At 37.6% G+C, this 16,512-nt stretch overlaps 1 protein-coding gene across 1 annotated transcript; it reads right to left on the minus strand.

The window, feature by feature from the left end:
• Nucleotides 1-13,920: 13,920 nt before the first annotated feature.
• Nucleotides 13,921-15,034, minus strand: TAAR1 (trace amine associated receptor 1). The gene has a single exon (XM_017879651.1). The coding sequence runs from the start codon at nt 15,011-15,013 to the stop codon at nt 13,997-13,999; it is 1,017 nt and encodes a 338-aa protein (XP_017735140.1). The 5' UTR covers nt 15,014-15,034; the 3' UTR covers nt 13,921-13,996.
• Between the last annotated feature and the right edge of the window lie 1,478 nt (nt 15,035-16,512).

Here is a 16,512-nt window from a genome sequence, read left to right on the forward strand (position 1 = left end):
GGGTGAAGATTTGAGGAATGAAAACCAGTTTGGGGATTAATCCAGAGTTCATAGAAGGGAAAGTTAAGACTTGCATGAAGATGCATTGCCCATCCTTGACTGGTGGATGGGGAGTAAGGAGAAGGAGAAGTGAAGGATTACCCCCAGGTTTTCAGCTTGAGCAATTGCAAGGAGAGTGATTCAACAGAGAACATGGGAAGAGAAGGGTGAGTAGTGAGATGATTCAGTTTAGTTCAGCACATGTGCAAAGGAGAAGACCAATTGATGGGAAAACACCAGTATATTTTATGTGGGTTGGACAGTCAAAGAAGGAAACTAGATGTCAGTAAGAATATGATCACAACAGTAAGCTTCCGAGTTTCCTACAATACATCATATAATGATATAGGATGATGTATAATGCTGTGATCTGGGCTCAGAATTGGCAGTTAGGGATATAGGTTTTAATTCTATCTCTGCACCTATGAACCAGGTACAATGACGAAGTGAATTGTAAATAATAATTATAAATCGAATTTATTGACAATGTGCTATGAATTATATGCTGTACATTATTCAAGCACATGACAAATACCTCACTTCATTGAGCAAAGGTTATCATAAGTGGCTGAAAAAAAAAAGTGATACAAATAACTTCCATTTTGTGGGAATGAGAACTTCATTTAATTACCATGGAAATTCCAGAAGGTTGGAGAACGTACTGGTCTTGTTCACATCTGAATCCTTAGCATCTAGCTAACACATCTATAGGCATATAATATATACACAATAAATACTAGCTATAGGAATAAATAAATAATTTATTTAATGAATATCTCTTCACAAGAACCCTGAAAATTATGTATTATTTGAACCTTGAAAGCTATGTATTAAATATGAATATAAATATTACTCATATTTCTCTAGAAATAAGAAAACTGATAGTTAAAGAGGTTTAGTAAAACACTTTCTCTTGTGAAACATTGCTAGGCAGCCAGTTAACACAAGTGTTTGAAAACAAACTCAGGCCAGTATATTTCCAGGTATATCATAAGTAATGATTCTGGCTTCCTTTGTTTGTTGGTGGTAATAGGAGTGATGAAGAAGACCATTCAAATTATTTAATTACCGAAGTAATGATTGCCATTTTGCATTTCTTTTCTTTCCTTTTTTTTTTTTTTTTTTTTTTAACATAGAACTAATCTGTGATCTGGCTGCACATGTTCTAATAGATCATTGTGGTAACTCCACCTCTAGTCTAATATGGTTGTAAAACACATTGTACTGTGGCGTTTCATTGTGTTTTGTTGTGTGTTTTATTTTACTGTTCCTAGTAATATAAACCATGGAAGGAAGACCAGTTGATGATCTGTATGTTCTTCCTTAATCCCAAAACTTTCTGTAATGTCCCACACTTAGGAGAAGACACAGACAAGATGAAAACTTTAAGCCATTTGGGCTTAGAGTTATCAACCCATTTCAAGCATATGAGATTGAGATCACTGTTTACAAACTCTCTGGTTGTTAAAAGTAGTCTTGAGAGGATTGCTTATAGAAGTAATTAAAGGTGTTGATTGGCTATTTACCAATGCCTACCTCAATTCACTTACAGTTTGACACTTTGAAGCTGTGATTTGGTAAACTTGAGTCCCCAGTCCAAAGAGACTCCTATAAACAGCATCTCTCTCACATTACTCTTATTTGTCAAACTTCAGAGTAAATAGAGACCAGAGGGCATCATTAACACGTCTGCTCTTTGGCTTTGATCATGATGGCAAATAATTTCACACTATAAGTCAGTGGGGAAGTAGGTGTACTTAGTGGAGATAGGAAAACATTTATCACCAAACTTTATTTGAGGAACCAAATACCTGGGGAATTATCAGACTATTAAGGAAAGGTCAAATGTAAACCTGAGAAAGAAAACTTTAGCTGATGCAAGATAAGCAAGACAGTGACCTGTGCCTTAGTCTATCTACTTAGTTTATGTAAATGTTTATAGATTTGGCACATGAGCAAAGAGCAAGGAATTTCTTATCTGGAAGATAACAGAAGTTTCAGGAAAACCATTCAGCTAACATCATGCCTCAGCCCTGGTTGGCTGATACAGAAAATCCTTAATTAAATACTCATTTGGTTTGTCCCTTAATAAGTAATTTCAAATATTAAAATTATAAGTATACTGCGCACATTGAATAAGGTAAGCTCCTCCACCAAAAGAGGGAATAATACAGAATAAGGTCAACTTTTTTCTTAGTAGCAAAAATTTACTTGTGTTTGGCTGTGGTCTTTGTCACCAGTCTCTAGTGAATTGTGACTGTGGGTTGTTAGGAGTCCCTGGGCCTTTACTTTCCTTGATAATTGGCACTGACCATAGTCTCCCTGGTCCTTCTCAAGCCCACTATAAGACCTTGTTGCCCCAAACACCTTTCTTGCCCCTAGGGCAATTGAAAAGCTGGAATAGTGCATTCTGATATTTCATTAATAAACTTTTTTTAAACTTAGGGGGACAAATGTAGGGTTATTCAATACCTTCTACTATCACTATATTTTCGTAAATGAAAAGAGCATATTATTTCCGGAAATTTGGTAAGGACATAATCTTAGACAACAAATAGTCTATTAAATTGAGTAAGTTTTCCAATATGGAAAGCTCACCACATTGTTTTGATTTTCTCACTTTACAATTACCTGTATGAAGTTTGTCACAACCCACAGCAATCTTCATACTGAGAGGATTTGGGAATCCCTGACTTAGATGATAAAGGTACCATTAGTTTGAGAAAACATTAAAACACTGAAATCTCAAGAACTAACTTTAGAAATAAATTTTTTCCTTGCTGGTTTAAAATTATTGCATTCTAGTCAATATATCTTTATTCTCTCCCTTCCTTGAACAAATGTTCATCGAGCAGCAACCCTGTACCAAGCTCTGTGGCAGGGACGGGGAATGAATGAGGCTGCCTACAGGAGCTCATAGCCGAGGCTTCTGAGTGAAGTTTTAAACATTGTAGTCTTCATAATTCCTCTAAAATTTCAACCTACTATATACACTTAAAAGCTTAGAATTCCTTTTTATTAAAGATCTAAATCAATGGTTCTTAGAACTGCATTCATTTCAAAGAAACCAAGTCACTTATTAAAATTGCAGATTTCTAGGTCTCAATCCCATCCTCCCAGATAATTTCAATGCAGTTAGGGCTTCCAACATAGTAAAAGGCCATAAGCCAAATCTAGTTAATGGTTTCAGAATATATGTTTTAATAACTTTGCTTTTAAAATTGTATTATATTAATAAAGAATACATTTTTGCCAAAATTTAACCCATATAGGCACATTCTCTTAAATTTAATTGGGGATAAAATTATGAATCCCTACTTCCTGAGACGGGAAAGTGGGTACAGTTTGTAGCCTGACGTGGTTAGGCTTTGTGTCCCCATCCAAACCTCATCTTGAATTATTATTCCCCGTGATTCCCATGTGTCAAGGGAAAGAACAGGTAGGAGGTGATTGGATCATGGTGGCAGTGTTCCCCATGCTGTTCTCGTGATAGTGAGAGAGTTCTCTCCAGATCTGATGGTTTTATAAGTGTCTGATGGTTCCCCCTACATACACTCTTTCTCTTCTGCCACCTTGTGAAGAAGGATGTATTTGCTTCCCCTTCCGCCATGATTATAAGTTTCCCGAGGCCCCCCCAACCATGTGGAATTGTGAGTCAATTATACCTCTTTTCTTTATGAATTACCCAGTCTTGGGCAGTTCTTTTTAGTCATGTGAAAATGGACTAATACATAGCCTGACAGATTTGGGCTCAAATCCTATCTCTAACATTTATTAATTGTGTCCCCTTGGATATCTTATTATTTATTATTTATTCAGCTAAAAAACATGCAATGAGTGACTTCCTCTGTGCCAAACATGATGCTAAGTGCAGTAGTACTTAATAAATCACTGTCCCTAGCTTCTGCAATTCACTGTCTAGAGAGGGCAGAGGGCACCACAATGAATACATGCACTGACGGGGATGGGCGTGGGATATTTTGAGAGTTCAGAGAGACACTTACCTGGCCTGAGGGGATAACAGAGAGCTTCCTGGAGAGGCAATCCTCAAGATGAGCCCTTTCAGATGAGTAGATGTCAGCCAGTTACAGCGAGGGATTTGGGGGAGGCATTCCAGGCATATAGGGCTGCAGGAGCAAAAACACAAAGGAGGGAAAGTAAGGGAACTACAAAGAGAACTGGGATTTTAACCCCAGCTGACGTGGTTCCAAAGCCTGAGCATGTCCCCATATGCCAGGATGCTTCAGAGTGCTCTACAGTAGTGTGCTTCAGAGATTGCACAGAGTTTTCATGAAGCTTAATTACATTGGTAGATAATAGGTGTTCTGCAGATTGATATCAAAATATAAATTACTTTCATAACTTTACAATTTACATATTTATAGATTATGTGCTATATAATTACATATACATATACCAATAATTTCTTATATAAATTATCTTATGTGTATATATACTTGCTATATAAAATTTTTTCAAAATAAAATCCCCCCAGTTTCTCAAATAACTGACATATCACAGACTATGCACAAATGTGCCACCAGGTTACTTCCTTTTGTATAGAGCTTGAAATAGATCTTCTGCTATCCTTTTTGCATAATTATAATTGTAAAATTTATTAGGAAGGAGGATACTGGGATTCTGAACTAGTTTTTTTTTTTTTTTTTTTTAAAGAACTGACATGTTACGTCTGTGTATGTCAACATCTCTGTGCGCAGCACCATGAGTGAACACTACTACAGCACACACCGATAAAATGACAGAGAATATCACTAATAATATATTGTTCACCAAGGGTTTTTTACATGTAAGACCCATGCTAGGCGATACTTCTCATCTGGTAATCAACAATCTACTGAAGGAGGTGAGATCATTGCCCTCACTTTATAGCTGAGTAAAGGAAGGTTTTGCATTTTTAGGTAACTTTGTCCAAATAATAGCTGATAAATACTGGAGTCAGAAATGCAGACCCATGACATCTGGCTCCCAAGCCTGCCCTCCTCACCGTAGTTTATCTTTAATGATGAGGGCTTGAATATTCTCAATTAAAATCTCCCTAGGAGCAGCCTGGCTTGAAAAATACTACTTTACCACATCACATTGTTAAAACATTGATCAAAAAACAAATTTTAGAGTTTGGCATCTCAGTGATTTCGTATCTGACTTGTACATTTATTAAGAGGGGTACTGTGGGATTCCTGGACAGGATGGCCAAATAGGAACAGCACCAGTCTGAAGCTCCCAGTGAGACCAATGCAGAAGGTTGGTGATTTCTGCATTTCCAACTGAGGTACATGGTTCATCTCACTGGGAATGGTTAGAGAGTGGGTGCAGCCCCCGGGATGAGCAGAAGCAGTGTGGGGGCATTGCCTCACCTAGGAAGTGCAAGAGGTTGGGGAACTCCCTCCCCTAGCCAAGGAAAGTGCTGAGGGAATGTGCCGTGAGGGACAGAGCTATCCGGCTCAGATACTACACTTTTTTCACAGTCTTCACAACCCACAGACAAGGAGATTCCCTTGGGTACCTACACCACAAGGGCCCAAGCACAAAACTGGGTGGCCATTTGGGCAGACACCAAGCTAGCTGCAGGAGTTTTTTTTTTTTCATACCCCAGTGGCGCCTGGGATGCCAGCAAGACAGAAGCATTCACTCCCCTGGAAAAGGGGCTGAAGCCAGGGAGTCAAGTGGTCTTGCTCAGTGGGTCCCTCTCCCATGGAGCCCAGCAAGCTAAGATCCACTGGCTTGAAATTCTCGCTGGCAGCACAGCAGTCTGAAGTCGACCTGGGACACTCAAGCTGGTGTGGGAGGGGCATCCACCATTACTGAGGCTTGAGTAGGCTGTCTTCCCCCTCACAGTGTAAACAAAGCCTCCTGGAAGTTTGGACTGAGCAGAGCCCACTGTAGCACAGCAAAGTCGCAGTAGCCAGACTGCCTCTCTAGATTCCTCCTCTATGGACAGGACATCTCTGAAAGAAAGGCATCAGCCCCAGTCAGGGCTTTATAGATAAAACTCCCATCTCCCCGGGTCAGAGCACCTGGGGGAAGGGGCAGATGTGGGAGCCGCTTCAGCAGACTTAAACATTCCTGCCTGCCAGCTCTGAAGAGAGCAGTTTATCTCCAAGCACAGTGCTCGAGTTCTGCTAAGGGACAGATGGCCTCCTCAAGTGGGTCCCTGACCCCATGCCTCCTGACTGGGAGACTCCTCCCAGAAGGATTTGACAGACAGCTCATACAGGAGAGCTCTGGTTGGCATCTGGCAGGTGCCCCTCTGAGACAAAGCTTCCAGAGGAAGGAGCAGGCAGCAATTTTTGCTGTTCTGCAGCCTCCACTGGTGATACCCAGGCAAACAGGTTCTGGAGTGGACCCCCAACAAACTCTAGCAGATCTGCAGAAGAGGTGCCTGACTTTTAGAATGAAAAACAGAAAGCAATAGCATCAACATCAACACAATGGATGACCACGCAAAAACTCCATCCAAAGGTCACCAACAGCAAAAGCCAAAGGTACATGAATCCATGAAGATGAGGAAAAGCCAGCGCAAAAAGGTTGAACATTTCAAAAACCAGAATGCCTCTTCTCTTCTAAAGGATCACAATTCCTCACCAGTGAGGGAACATAACTGGATGAAGAATGAGTTTGACGAACTGACAGAAGTAGGCTTTAGAAGGTGGGTAATAACAAACTCCTCTGAGCTAAAGGAGCTTGTTCTAACTCAATGCAAGGAAGCTAAGAACCTTGACAAAAGGTTAGAGGAATTGCTGACTAGAATAACCAATTTAGAGAAGAGCATAAATAACCTGATGGAGCTGAAAAACACAGCATGAGAACTTTGTGGAGCATACACAAGTATCAATAGCCGAATCAATCAAGCAGAAGGAAGGATATCAGAGATTGAAGACCAACTTAATGATAGAATGTGTGAAGACAAGATTGTAGAAAAAGAGTGAAAAGGAATGAATAAAGCTTCCAAGAAATCAGGGATGATATGAAAAGACCAAACCTATTTTTGATTGGTGTACCTGAAAGTGATGGGGAGAATGGAACTAAGTTGGAAAACACACTACAGGATATTATGCAGGACGACTTCCCCTACTTAGCAAGACAGGCCAACATTCAGATTCAGGAAATACAGAGAACACAAAGGTACTGCTCAAGAAGAGCAACCCAAGACACATACTCGTCAGATTCACCAAGATTGAAATGAAGGAAAAATGTTAAGGGCAGGAAGAGAGAAAGCTTGGGTTACCCACAAAGGGAAGCCCATCAGACTAACAGTGGATCTCTCTGAGAAAACCTACAAGCCAGAAGAGAGTGGGGGTCAATATTCAACATTCTTAAAGAATTTTCAACCCAGAATTTCATATTCAGCCAAAGTAAGCTTCATAAATGAAGGAGAAATAAAATTCTTTACAGACAAGCAAATGCTGAAACTATTCCAAACAATAGAAAAAGATGGATTCCTCCTTAACTCATTTTAAGAGGCCAGCATCATACTGATACCAAAACGTGGCAGAGACACAACAAGAAAAAGAAAATTTCAGGTCAATATCCCTGATGAACATTGATGTGAAAATCCTCAATAAAATACTGGCAAACTGAATCCAGCAGCATATCAAAAAGCTTATCCACCACAATCAAGTCAGCTTTTTCCCTTGGATTCAAGGCTGGTTCAACATACGCAAATCGATAAATGTAATCCATCACATAAACAGAACCAATGACAGAAACCACATGATTATCTCAATAGATGCAGAAAAGGCCTTCAATAAAATTAAACACCCCTTCATGCTAAAAATGCCCAATAAACTATGTATTGATGGGACATATCTCAAAATAATAAGAGCTGTTTATGACAAACCCACAAGCAATATCATACTGAATGGGCAAAAGCTGGAAGCATTCCCTTTGAAAACCGGTACAAGACAAGGATGCTCTCTCTCACCTCTCCTATTCAACATAGTATAGGAAGTTCTGACCAGGGCAATTAGGCAAGAGAAAGAAATAAAGGTATTCAAATAGGAAGAGAGGAAGTCAAATTGTCTCTGTTTGCAGATAACATGAATGTATATTTAGAAAAATCCATTGTCTCAGCCCAAAATCTCCTTAAGCTGATAAGCAAATTCAGCAAAGTCTCAGGATACAAAATCAATGTGCAAAAATCACAAGCATTCCTATACACCAATAACAGACAGAGTGCCAAATCATGAGTGAACTCCCATTCACAATTACTACCAAGAAAATAAAATACCTAGGAATACAACTTACAAGGGATGTGAAGGACCTCTTCAAGAACTACAAACCACTACTCAATAAATTAAGAGAGGACACAAACAAATGGAAAATCATTCCATGCTCATGGAAAGGCAGAATCAATATCATGAAAATTGCCACACTGCCCAAAGTAATATATAGCTTCAATGCTATTCCTGTCAAGCTACCATTGACTTTCCTTACAGAATTAGAAAAAAACTACTTTAAATTTCACGTGGAACCAAAAAAGAGTGCCTATAGCCAAGACAATCCTAAGCAAAAAGAACAAAGCTGGAGGCATCATGCTACCTGACTTCAAACTATACTGCAAGGCTACAGTAACCAAAACAGCATGGTACTGGTACCAAAACAGATATATAGACCAATGGAACAGAACAGATAACTCAGAATTAACACCACACATCTATAACCATCTGATCTTTGACAGACCTAACAAAAGCAAGCAATGGGGAAAGGATTCCCTATTTAATAAATGGTGTTAGAAAACTGGCTAGCCATATGTAGAGAACTAAAACTGGACTTTTTCCTTACACCTTATACAAAAATTAACTCAAGATGGATTAAAGATTTAAACATAAGATCTAAAACCATAAAAACCCTAGAAGGAAACCTAGGCAATACCATTCAGGACATAGGCATGGGCAAAGACTTTATGACTAAAACACCAAAAGCAATGGCAACAAAAGCCAAAATTGAGAGAAGGGATCTAATCAAACTAAAGAGCTTCTGCACAGCAAAAGAAACTATCATCAGAGTGAACAGGCAACCTACAAAATGGGAGAAAAATTGTGCAGTCTATCCATCTGACAAAGGACTAATATCCAGAATCTACAAGGAACTTAAAACAAATTTGCAAGGAAAAAAAAAAAAAAAAAACCACCCCATCAAAAAGTGGGCAAAGCATATGAACAGAGAGTTCTCAAAAGAAGACATTTATGTAGCCAACAAGCACATGAAAAAAAGCTCATCACTGGTCGTCAGAGAAATGCAAATCAAAACCACAATGAGATACCATCTCACGCCAGTTAGAATGGCGACCATTAAAAAGTCAGGAAACAACAGATGCTAGAGAGGAAGTGGAGAAATAGGAATGCTTTTACACTGTTGGTGGGAGTGTAAATTAGTTCAACCATTGTGGAAGGCAGTGTGGCGATTCCTCAAGGATCTAGAACTAGAAATACCATTTGACCCAACAATCCCATTACTGGTTATATACCCAAAGGATTATAAATCATTCTTCCATAAATTCACTTGCACACGTATGTTTATTGCAGCACTATTCACAATAGCAAAGACTTAGAACCAACCCAAATTCCCATCAACGTTAAACTGGATAAAGAAAATGTGGCACATATACACCATGGAATACTATACAACCATAAAAAAAAGAATGATTTCATGTCTTTCGCAGGGACATGGATGAAGCTGGAAACCATCATTCTCAGCAAACTAATACAGGAACAGAAAACCAAACAGAGCATGTTCTCATTCATAAGTGTGAGTTGAACAGTGACAACATACGGGCACAGGGAGGGGAACATCACACACTGAGGCTTGTCAGTGGGTAGGGGGCAAGGAGAGGGATAGCATTAGGAGAAATACCTAATGTAGATGACGGGTTGATGGGTGCAGCAAACCACCATGATGCCTGTATACCTACGTAACAAACCTGCACATTGTGTACATGTATCCCAGAACTAGAAGTATACTTAAAAAAAGAGGAATACCTGCCATTGATAAATCATTGTGGGTGGCCTAATTTTAAGCTCCTATATCACTTTAATTTATAAATATGTTGAGAACATTTTAATTTGTGTGAGTCAATAATGTCTTCCCACTGTGAAAAATGAAAGAAACAAAGGAAATGTCAAAGCTAATGTGAATCAGAACAGAACCAGCCTCAATGGAATGAATGTTAGAGCAGCCTAAGTTCACTGGGAGCTTAAAGGCTTGGGGCAGGAGGTTTAGAAGGATGAGAGATGTGGAGAAGTTGGTGAGGATCTGTCAAGTTTACTTCCAATATTTCTTATAGCTGGCCATAATATAAATGAGTTATATTAAAGCACTTTGGAAAATGCATATGTACTTTATCTTTCAAAAAAGCAAAAGACAAAACACAGAACTCTCAATCTGATTCTTACATCATCTAGATTTTCTGAGTGCATATCTCAACTACTAAATAATAATTTTGTCAGTACACTTTATCATCTACTAATTTTAGAACCATAAATCATTCTGCATGTTTCTTTACACCTTTAATGTTCAAATTCTTCTTGGGAAGTAAAGGGAAACTGTGGCTCATCAGAATCGACAATGAATTGGAGTTCATCTGCTTTGCACTACTTTTTTGGCAAATGTTTGAGTCTCTAAAGATTGGATTACTGACTTCAAGAACTGATTTCAAAATCAAGATGCGGCCGGGCGCGGTGGCTCAAGCCTGTAATCCCAGCACTTTGGGAGGCCGAGACGGGCGGATCACGAGGTCAGGAGATCGAGACCATCCTGGCTAACACGGTAAAACCTCGTCTCTACTAAAAATACAAAAAACTAGCCGGGCGAGGTGGCGGGCGCCTGTAGTCCCAGCTACTCGGGAGGCTGAGGCGGGAGAATGGCATAAACCCGGGAGGCGGAGCTTGCAGTGAGCTGAGATCCGGCCACTGCACTCCAGCCTGGGCGACAGAGCAAGACTCCGTCTAAAAAAAAAAAAAAAAAAAAAAAAAAGAGGGTTTCAATTTCCCTTTTCTTTAAAAATTTTTTTTTTTTTATTTTAAATAAATCAGTTCCAACAAACTTCCTTGCTAACACTTCTTTTACTGATCTGGAGTGGAAATTTATATGAACATTCCTCTTTGAGAAGAGGGTGAAAGTTGAGACAGTTTTGATTACAAGTTATCTTGACCTGAGGAAGGAGTGGCATTGAAATTGCTTTCCTGGTATTCACTATAATCTTGTATGTCAAGTTAAGGTTCTTTCTGTGGATGCAACCAAAAACTATTCTCAAAGGGAATTAATTAGAAGGCTATCTATAGGGACTCATGGAATCCATGCTGGAAAACTGAATTTGGAAATGAACAGACAGGTGGGTAGTTCTGGAGTCAGGGAAGAAAGAAACCTTGATATTACCATGAGCAGTCTGCTCATGATCTTACTGCTTGGATAAAATGGACACCCACATGATTTCATTGTTTTCTGCTAATTATTCTGCTAAGAATCACTGTTTCTATCCCTTTGTCAGAGATTCAAATTCTAGAGAAAGGTCTGAAAATATAAACTTGGGTAATTTACTCATCTGTTTAATTAAGGGGAGAGGCAGGGGGTCAATTTTTTTTTATTACAGTTCCAATGAACTATAAATAGTTGGAATAGAAAACATCTCAAAAGTGAATTGGATTCCAGTTGTTAAATAGACTCTGGAAAAACAAAAGACAAAAACACCTCTGCAAGAGGAAAGGGAAGCTACAGCAAAGCTGGGAATATGGAAAGACGAAGCAAATCTTTCTTCCTGTTGTGCTGAGAGGATCAGTTATTACGTATTATGAATATTAAAAACAGAACCAACAATATAGACTGTAAGAGCTTTAGTACCGAGTGAAAAAATGTAAAATTATTTGAGTCATGAACTTGTCCGAAGATAAATGTGGAATCAATGCTAAAACCTGAATAGTACTTTAAAGTAAATGTAAGACAAAGATGATTGTTATCACCATTATCAATATTGATTTAGAAATTCTAACTGGTGAAGTACAGTAAGGAATATAAATCAGTATCATAATTATTGGAAAGAAGATAAAACTTAGCCTTGTTTGAGGATAATATGATTTGTATAATGAAAACTCAAATGAGTCAACTGAAAAGCTAATACAAACTTTATTATAAAACCAGCAGTAATGGTTACATAGAAAACATAATGGTTTTAGAAAAAAAATCAGAATAGGCAAAACATACATACAGAAAAATACAAAACACTTCAGAGTAATCTTAAGAAGAATTATGGGAGGAAATGAAGAAAAGCATATAAAATTACTAAACTGTAGAAAACTCACTAAATGCTTGTTTCCTTTTTAAAATTTGACAGACTGGTCTTACAGGTGAAAAAAGTCAAACTGGTCTCACAGGTGAAAAAACTCTTCTGAAACTGAGAGTGGTTAGGGACACTACTTATTTTGTCTTGCGTATACTAAATTAAAAACATAAAACATAATGCTTTTAAAATGTACTAGAGCAAAAATTGATACAGATCATTCAGACAAAATATATACTCCAGAAACAGACTATAATTTCTGGAAGGATTTAACATATCCTCAGGAGATCCTCAGATTTGTAAACAGAAATTTATATGCAGCAGTGTGCCTTTAGTCATGTTTAAAATCATCTGCCTTACCCTAAGTTATTCATGGGCCGAAGGTAAATCCAAATCCCTGGTGATACTCAATCTGAAACAGACCATGTAAAGTTTGTATTCATCAGCTCAATTGCTGATGAATGCTTGTAATTTAGAATGTTTGCCCACTTCCTTTAGAGAATCTTATTTGAAACTATTATTTGTTCCTTTTTTATTTTTATATATGCCATCTAAATAGCCATGGTATATCTAGTCTGATTATATCTCTTGTTGGCCCTCATGTTTAGCTACTTTGATGGATGGCTGCTTCTCTTTCTGTGTTCTGTGGAGCCCAGCAAAGTGAATTTGTTTAATGCCAGATAGCCTGTGTTTTGAACCCTATCATGCCAGATACGATCTTAAGACATGGTAAAATCCTTCTAGACATTTTCATGACTTCAGTAGCATGTAAAAAGCAGAAATTTCATTTAATTAATATTATTTTTAGAAAAGTTAGAAACAACTGGAATTGTTAACAATAGGGAATGGTTAAAAATATATTTGTACATCTGTGCAAAGTCACATTATACAGCCACAAAAAGGGATTACTCGTAGCCCAAACCTCAGCAGCATGCATTATATTTAGTTAACAAGTGTGCACACATACCACCTGACTCCAAAATAAAAGTTGAAAAGGAAAAATATTAATATAAAATAAAGAATTTTAGATGATATAATCCTTACCAGGAAGTATACTGTCAGTAACATTTTTAAAATTTCATTTGGTTTGTATATATTTTATTTTCCTTCATTTTTCAAATTTCTCAGAAGTATGAGAATCAGAAAACATACTTTAAAAATATGAAACTCAAGATATTTAAGGATTGGAATATATATTAACAATATAAATAATGTGTCAACACTCATTTAGCAGTAGCATTTAATGTGTGTACTTTTAGTTTATTTTACTAAAAGACATACACATATGTGACAAGGACATGTACACATATGACAAAATCATTCTAATTTGCATCCTCAAATTCAGCCCTATAGTTTCCACCACTGAATAGCTAAGGAACCATAGTAAACTCATGGCAGTTCTTCTAAGGGCAGGAAAAGTTATATAAAATGCAGGCCTTTAAATGCTGGAGTTGCAAAGTTACGATATGTGTGGTAAGAATGGAAAAGATTATACCTCCTATGTCCCAAATAGGAAATTACCTATAAGCATCATAATTTAACTCACCAAACATATTTTGACTCAAGTAACTGATTAAAAAAATCCATGTGGTTGGGGCATGTGGTGGGTTATGTTGTGTTCATAAACATGGTCACCAATATGCAAAACAGTAAAATATAATAATTCTATGAACTCGATTCCAAAAATAATTTACACCTGGATGAATCTTTTTGGAAAATTTTACCAAACAGAATCATCTTCAGTGCTTTTCTAAACCAGGGATAGAAAAATGCATAAACCATTGGACTAAATGTAGAGTTCAAGTAGCCAAACCAAATCAATACATTGTTCAAAATAGGTGGAATAGTGTAGTGAAGAAAAGGGTCGATGACTGTACAGACAAAGAAAGGGCACCAGCATATTAGGAAAACTCCCATCACAATCCCCAATGTCTTCACAGCTTTCCTTTCTTTGCTCTGTGAAATTCTATTTTTCATTTCCAATCCAATTTGGAGCTTCTGATTGGCATCACTAATTGATCTTGCCTGCTCTTTAGCTATAAGATATATTCTGTAACAGACACATAACATAATAGATCCAGGTATATAAAAAGAAGTCATAAAGGCCAGTACCCCAGATATTTTGCTAAAGAACACAAAGCAACCCCCTCTGCAGTGAACATGTTTGTAATATATCTCTTCAGCGCCTTTGAAGTTTAGCTCCAGAAAGACCATCCCAAATGCAAAAACAGCGGGGACACTCCAACTAATGAAGATCATCACACAAATAACGAAGATATCGATCTTGGCTTTGTATCTCAATGGGTCACACACAGCATAGTAGCGGTCAATGGAGATGAAAGACAGATGGAAAATGGAGGCTGAGCTCAGCATAATGTCGGTGCTGGTGTGGATTTTACAGAAGACTTCTCCAAAATACCAACAGTGCTCAGCAGATCTCACCATGCTGTAAGGCACGACCAGACACCCCAGAAGAAAGTCCACAGTGGCCATGGAATGCATGAGCCAATTTGTCGGAGTATGAAGTTGCTTGAAGTGTGATATAGAAACAATAACTATCAGATTGCCGACCAATGTGGTCAGAATTATGAGCGCCATTAAACTGTACAGGGAAGCACGGACATCATTTGACCAGTTGTTTTTCACACAGGAAATATTAATTATATTGTGGCAAAAGGGCATGATTCCTGAGGGCTGTCAACCAGTTTACTTTTCCCTTTGTGTGTTGATTAATCTTTTTCCCAAATTCGTAATCAGGTTACAGTTCCTTCTCGTTTTTATTTTTTATTTGCACATACCTATCCCAGAAACCTAGGAGGAAAATAAAGAGTGAATCATTGGCAATTTGATTCCTCTCACTTCTAACACATTTACCTATTACTCCCTGTTGAAGAATAGGTATTTTGGAAGGAACTTTATTTCCAAGTTCCTTTCAATAGTTCAGTACAGCAATTTTTTAAAAAACTTTTACCTGGAGTTGGACATAGTTCTAGAAATACAAAGCTAAATTATTAGGTTGAACTATATGAAACTGCCACATTTGTAGGTCAGAGAAGATCAAATGATGATTACGATCCACATCTATGGAAACAATCTGTGTCCATAAGAAGCCAGTCTAGTGGGGGAGACTTACATTCTAAAGGGTAGAAAGAAATTGCCAGAAAATTTGGAATCAAAATATGTTTATGCAAAAGACAAGAAGTCTTTTAAAGGTGCCTCTTGTGCAGAATTAATACCCACTAGTGCCCACTTTTGCACTTGGTCATAGATAAGTTATATATTTCTTATTTTATAATTAATTGTAATAAGAAGCAGCTTACATGTATTTATTTGCAGCTTGCAAAGTACTTCTACATATATTCCATGCATTATTTTGTTACTGTTTTATTTGACACTTATAAGACCAACTTCATTTTTTTGTAAGGAAGACATGACATGCTTTATTAACTTCATTTTACTGGCAAAAATTGAAGTTTAATTCAAAAAATCATTAAAGCTTGACTATGAGCTGTGGTCTCAATTACTAGTTCAGTTTCTTTGATACCAGTCCAGTCTTTCTCTCCATTGCAGAAAGAACCAACTCGAGGTCAATTTTTAAAAATTAAGCTTTAAATTTTCATATAAGAATTTATGGTGTCTTAAATAATGGCAACTACTAGTGAAGAATGATATTGTGGTCCCACTTATTAAGGATTTTTGATATACAGACTAAAGTCTATGGTAAGAAGTGAAGTGGCATGGTGCAAAGAGCACTGACATGAGAGCCTAGGGAAGCTGAGTTTCCATGTGGGCTGTGGGCAAGGCACACAACATTCTAAAGGGTAGAAAGAATTCCAGGAGTCTGCCTTTAGTTTTTAAGTTCTGAAATCCAATAAATCTCACTTTTAAACAGGTAAAAAATATTATTATGAGTAGGCATCTTCTACTAGGTCTCCTCTTCTTGTACTTCACTGAAGAACCTCAAAGTTCCAGGGGACTCAGTTTGAAACTGTCCCTTTTGTTTCTATATGACCCTGTAATTCTGAGCTAAATTCTAGAACTTGGATTCACACACACACATATGCATGCACACATACACAGACACACACATATAACATATATACATACATGTACTATATATATATAAAGAGAGAAGGGGGGAGAGACAGAGAGAGAGAGGAAGAAAGAAAAGAGAAAGAAAG

The sequence above is a fragment of the Rhinopithecus bieti genome, unplaced genomic scaffold, assembly GCF_001698545.2.
Source record: "Rhinopithecus bieti isolate Rb0 unplaced genomic scaffold, ASM169854v2 scaffold_10612, whole genome shotgun sequence".
Lineage (NCBI taxonomy): Eukaryota > Metazoa > Chordata > Mammalia > Primates > Cercopithecidae > Rhinopithecus > Rhinopithecus bieti.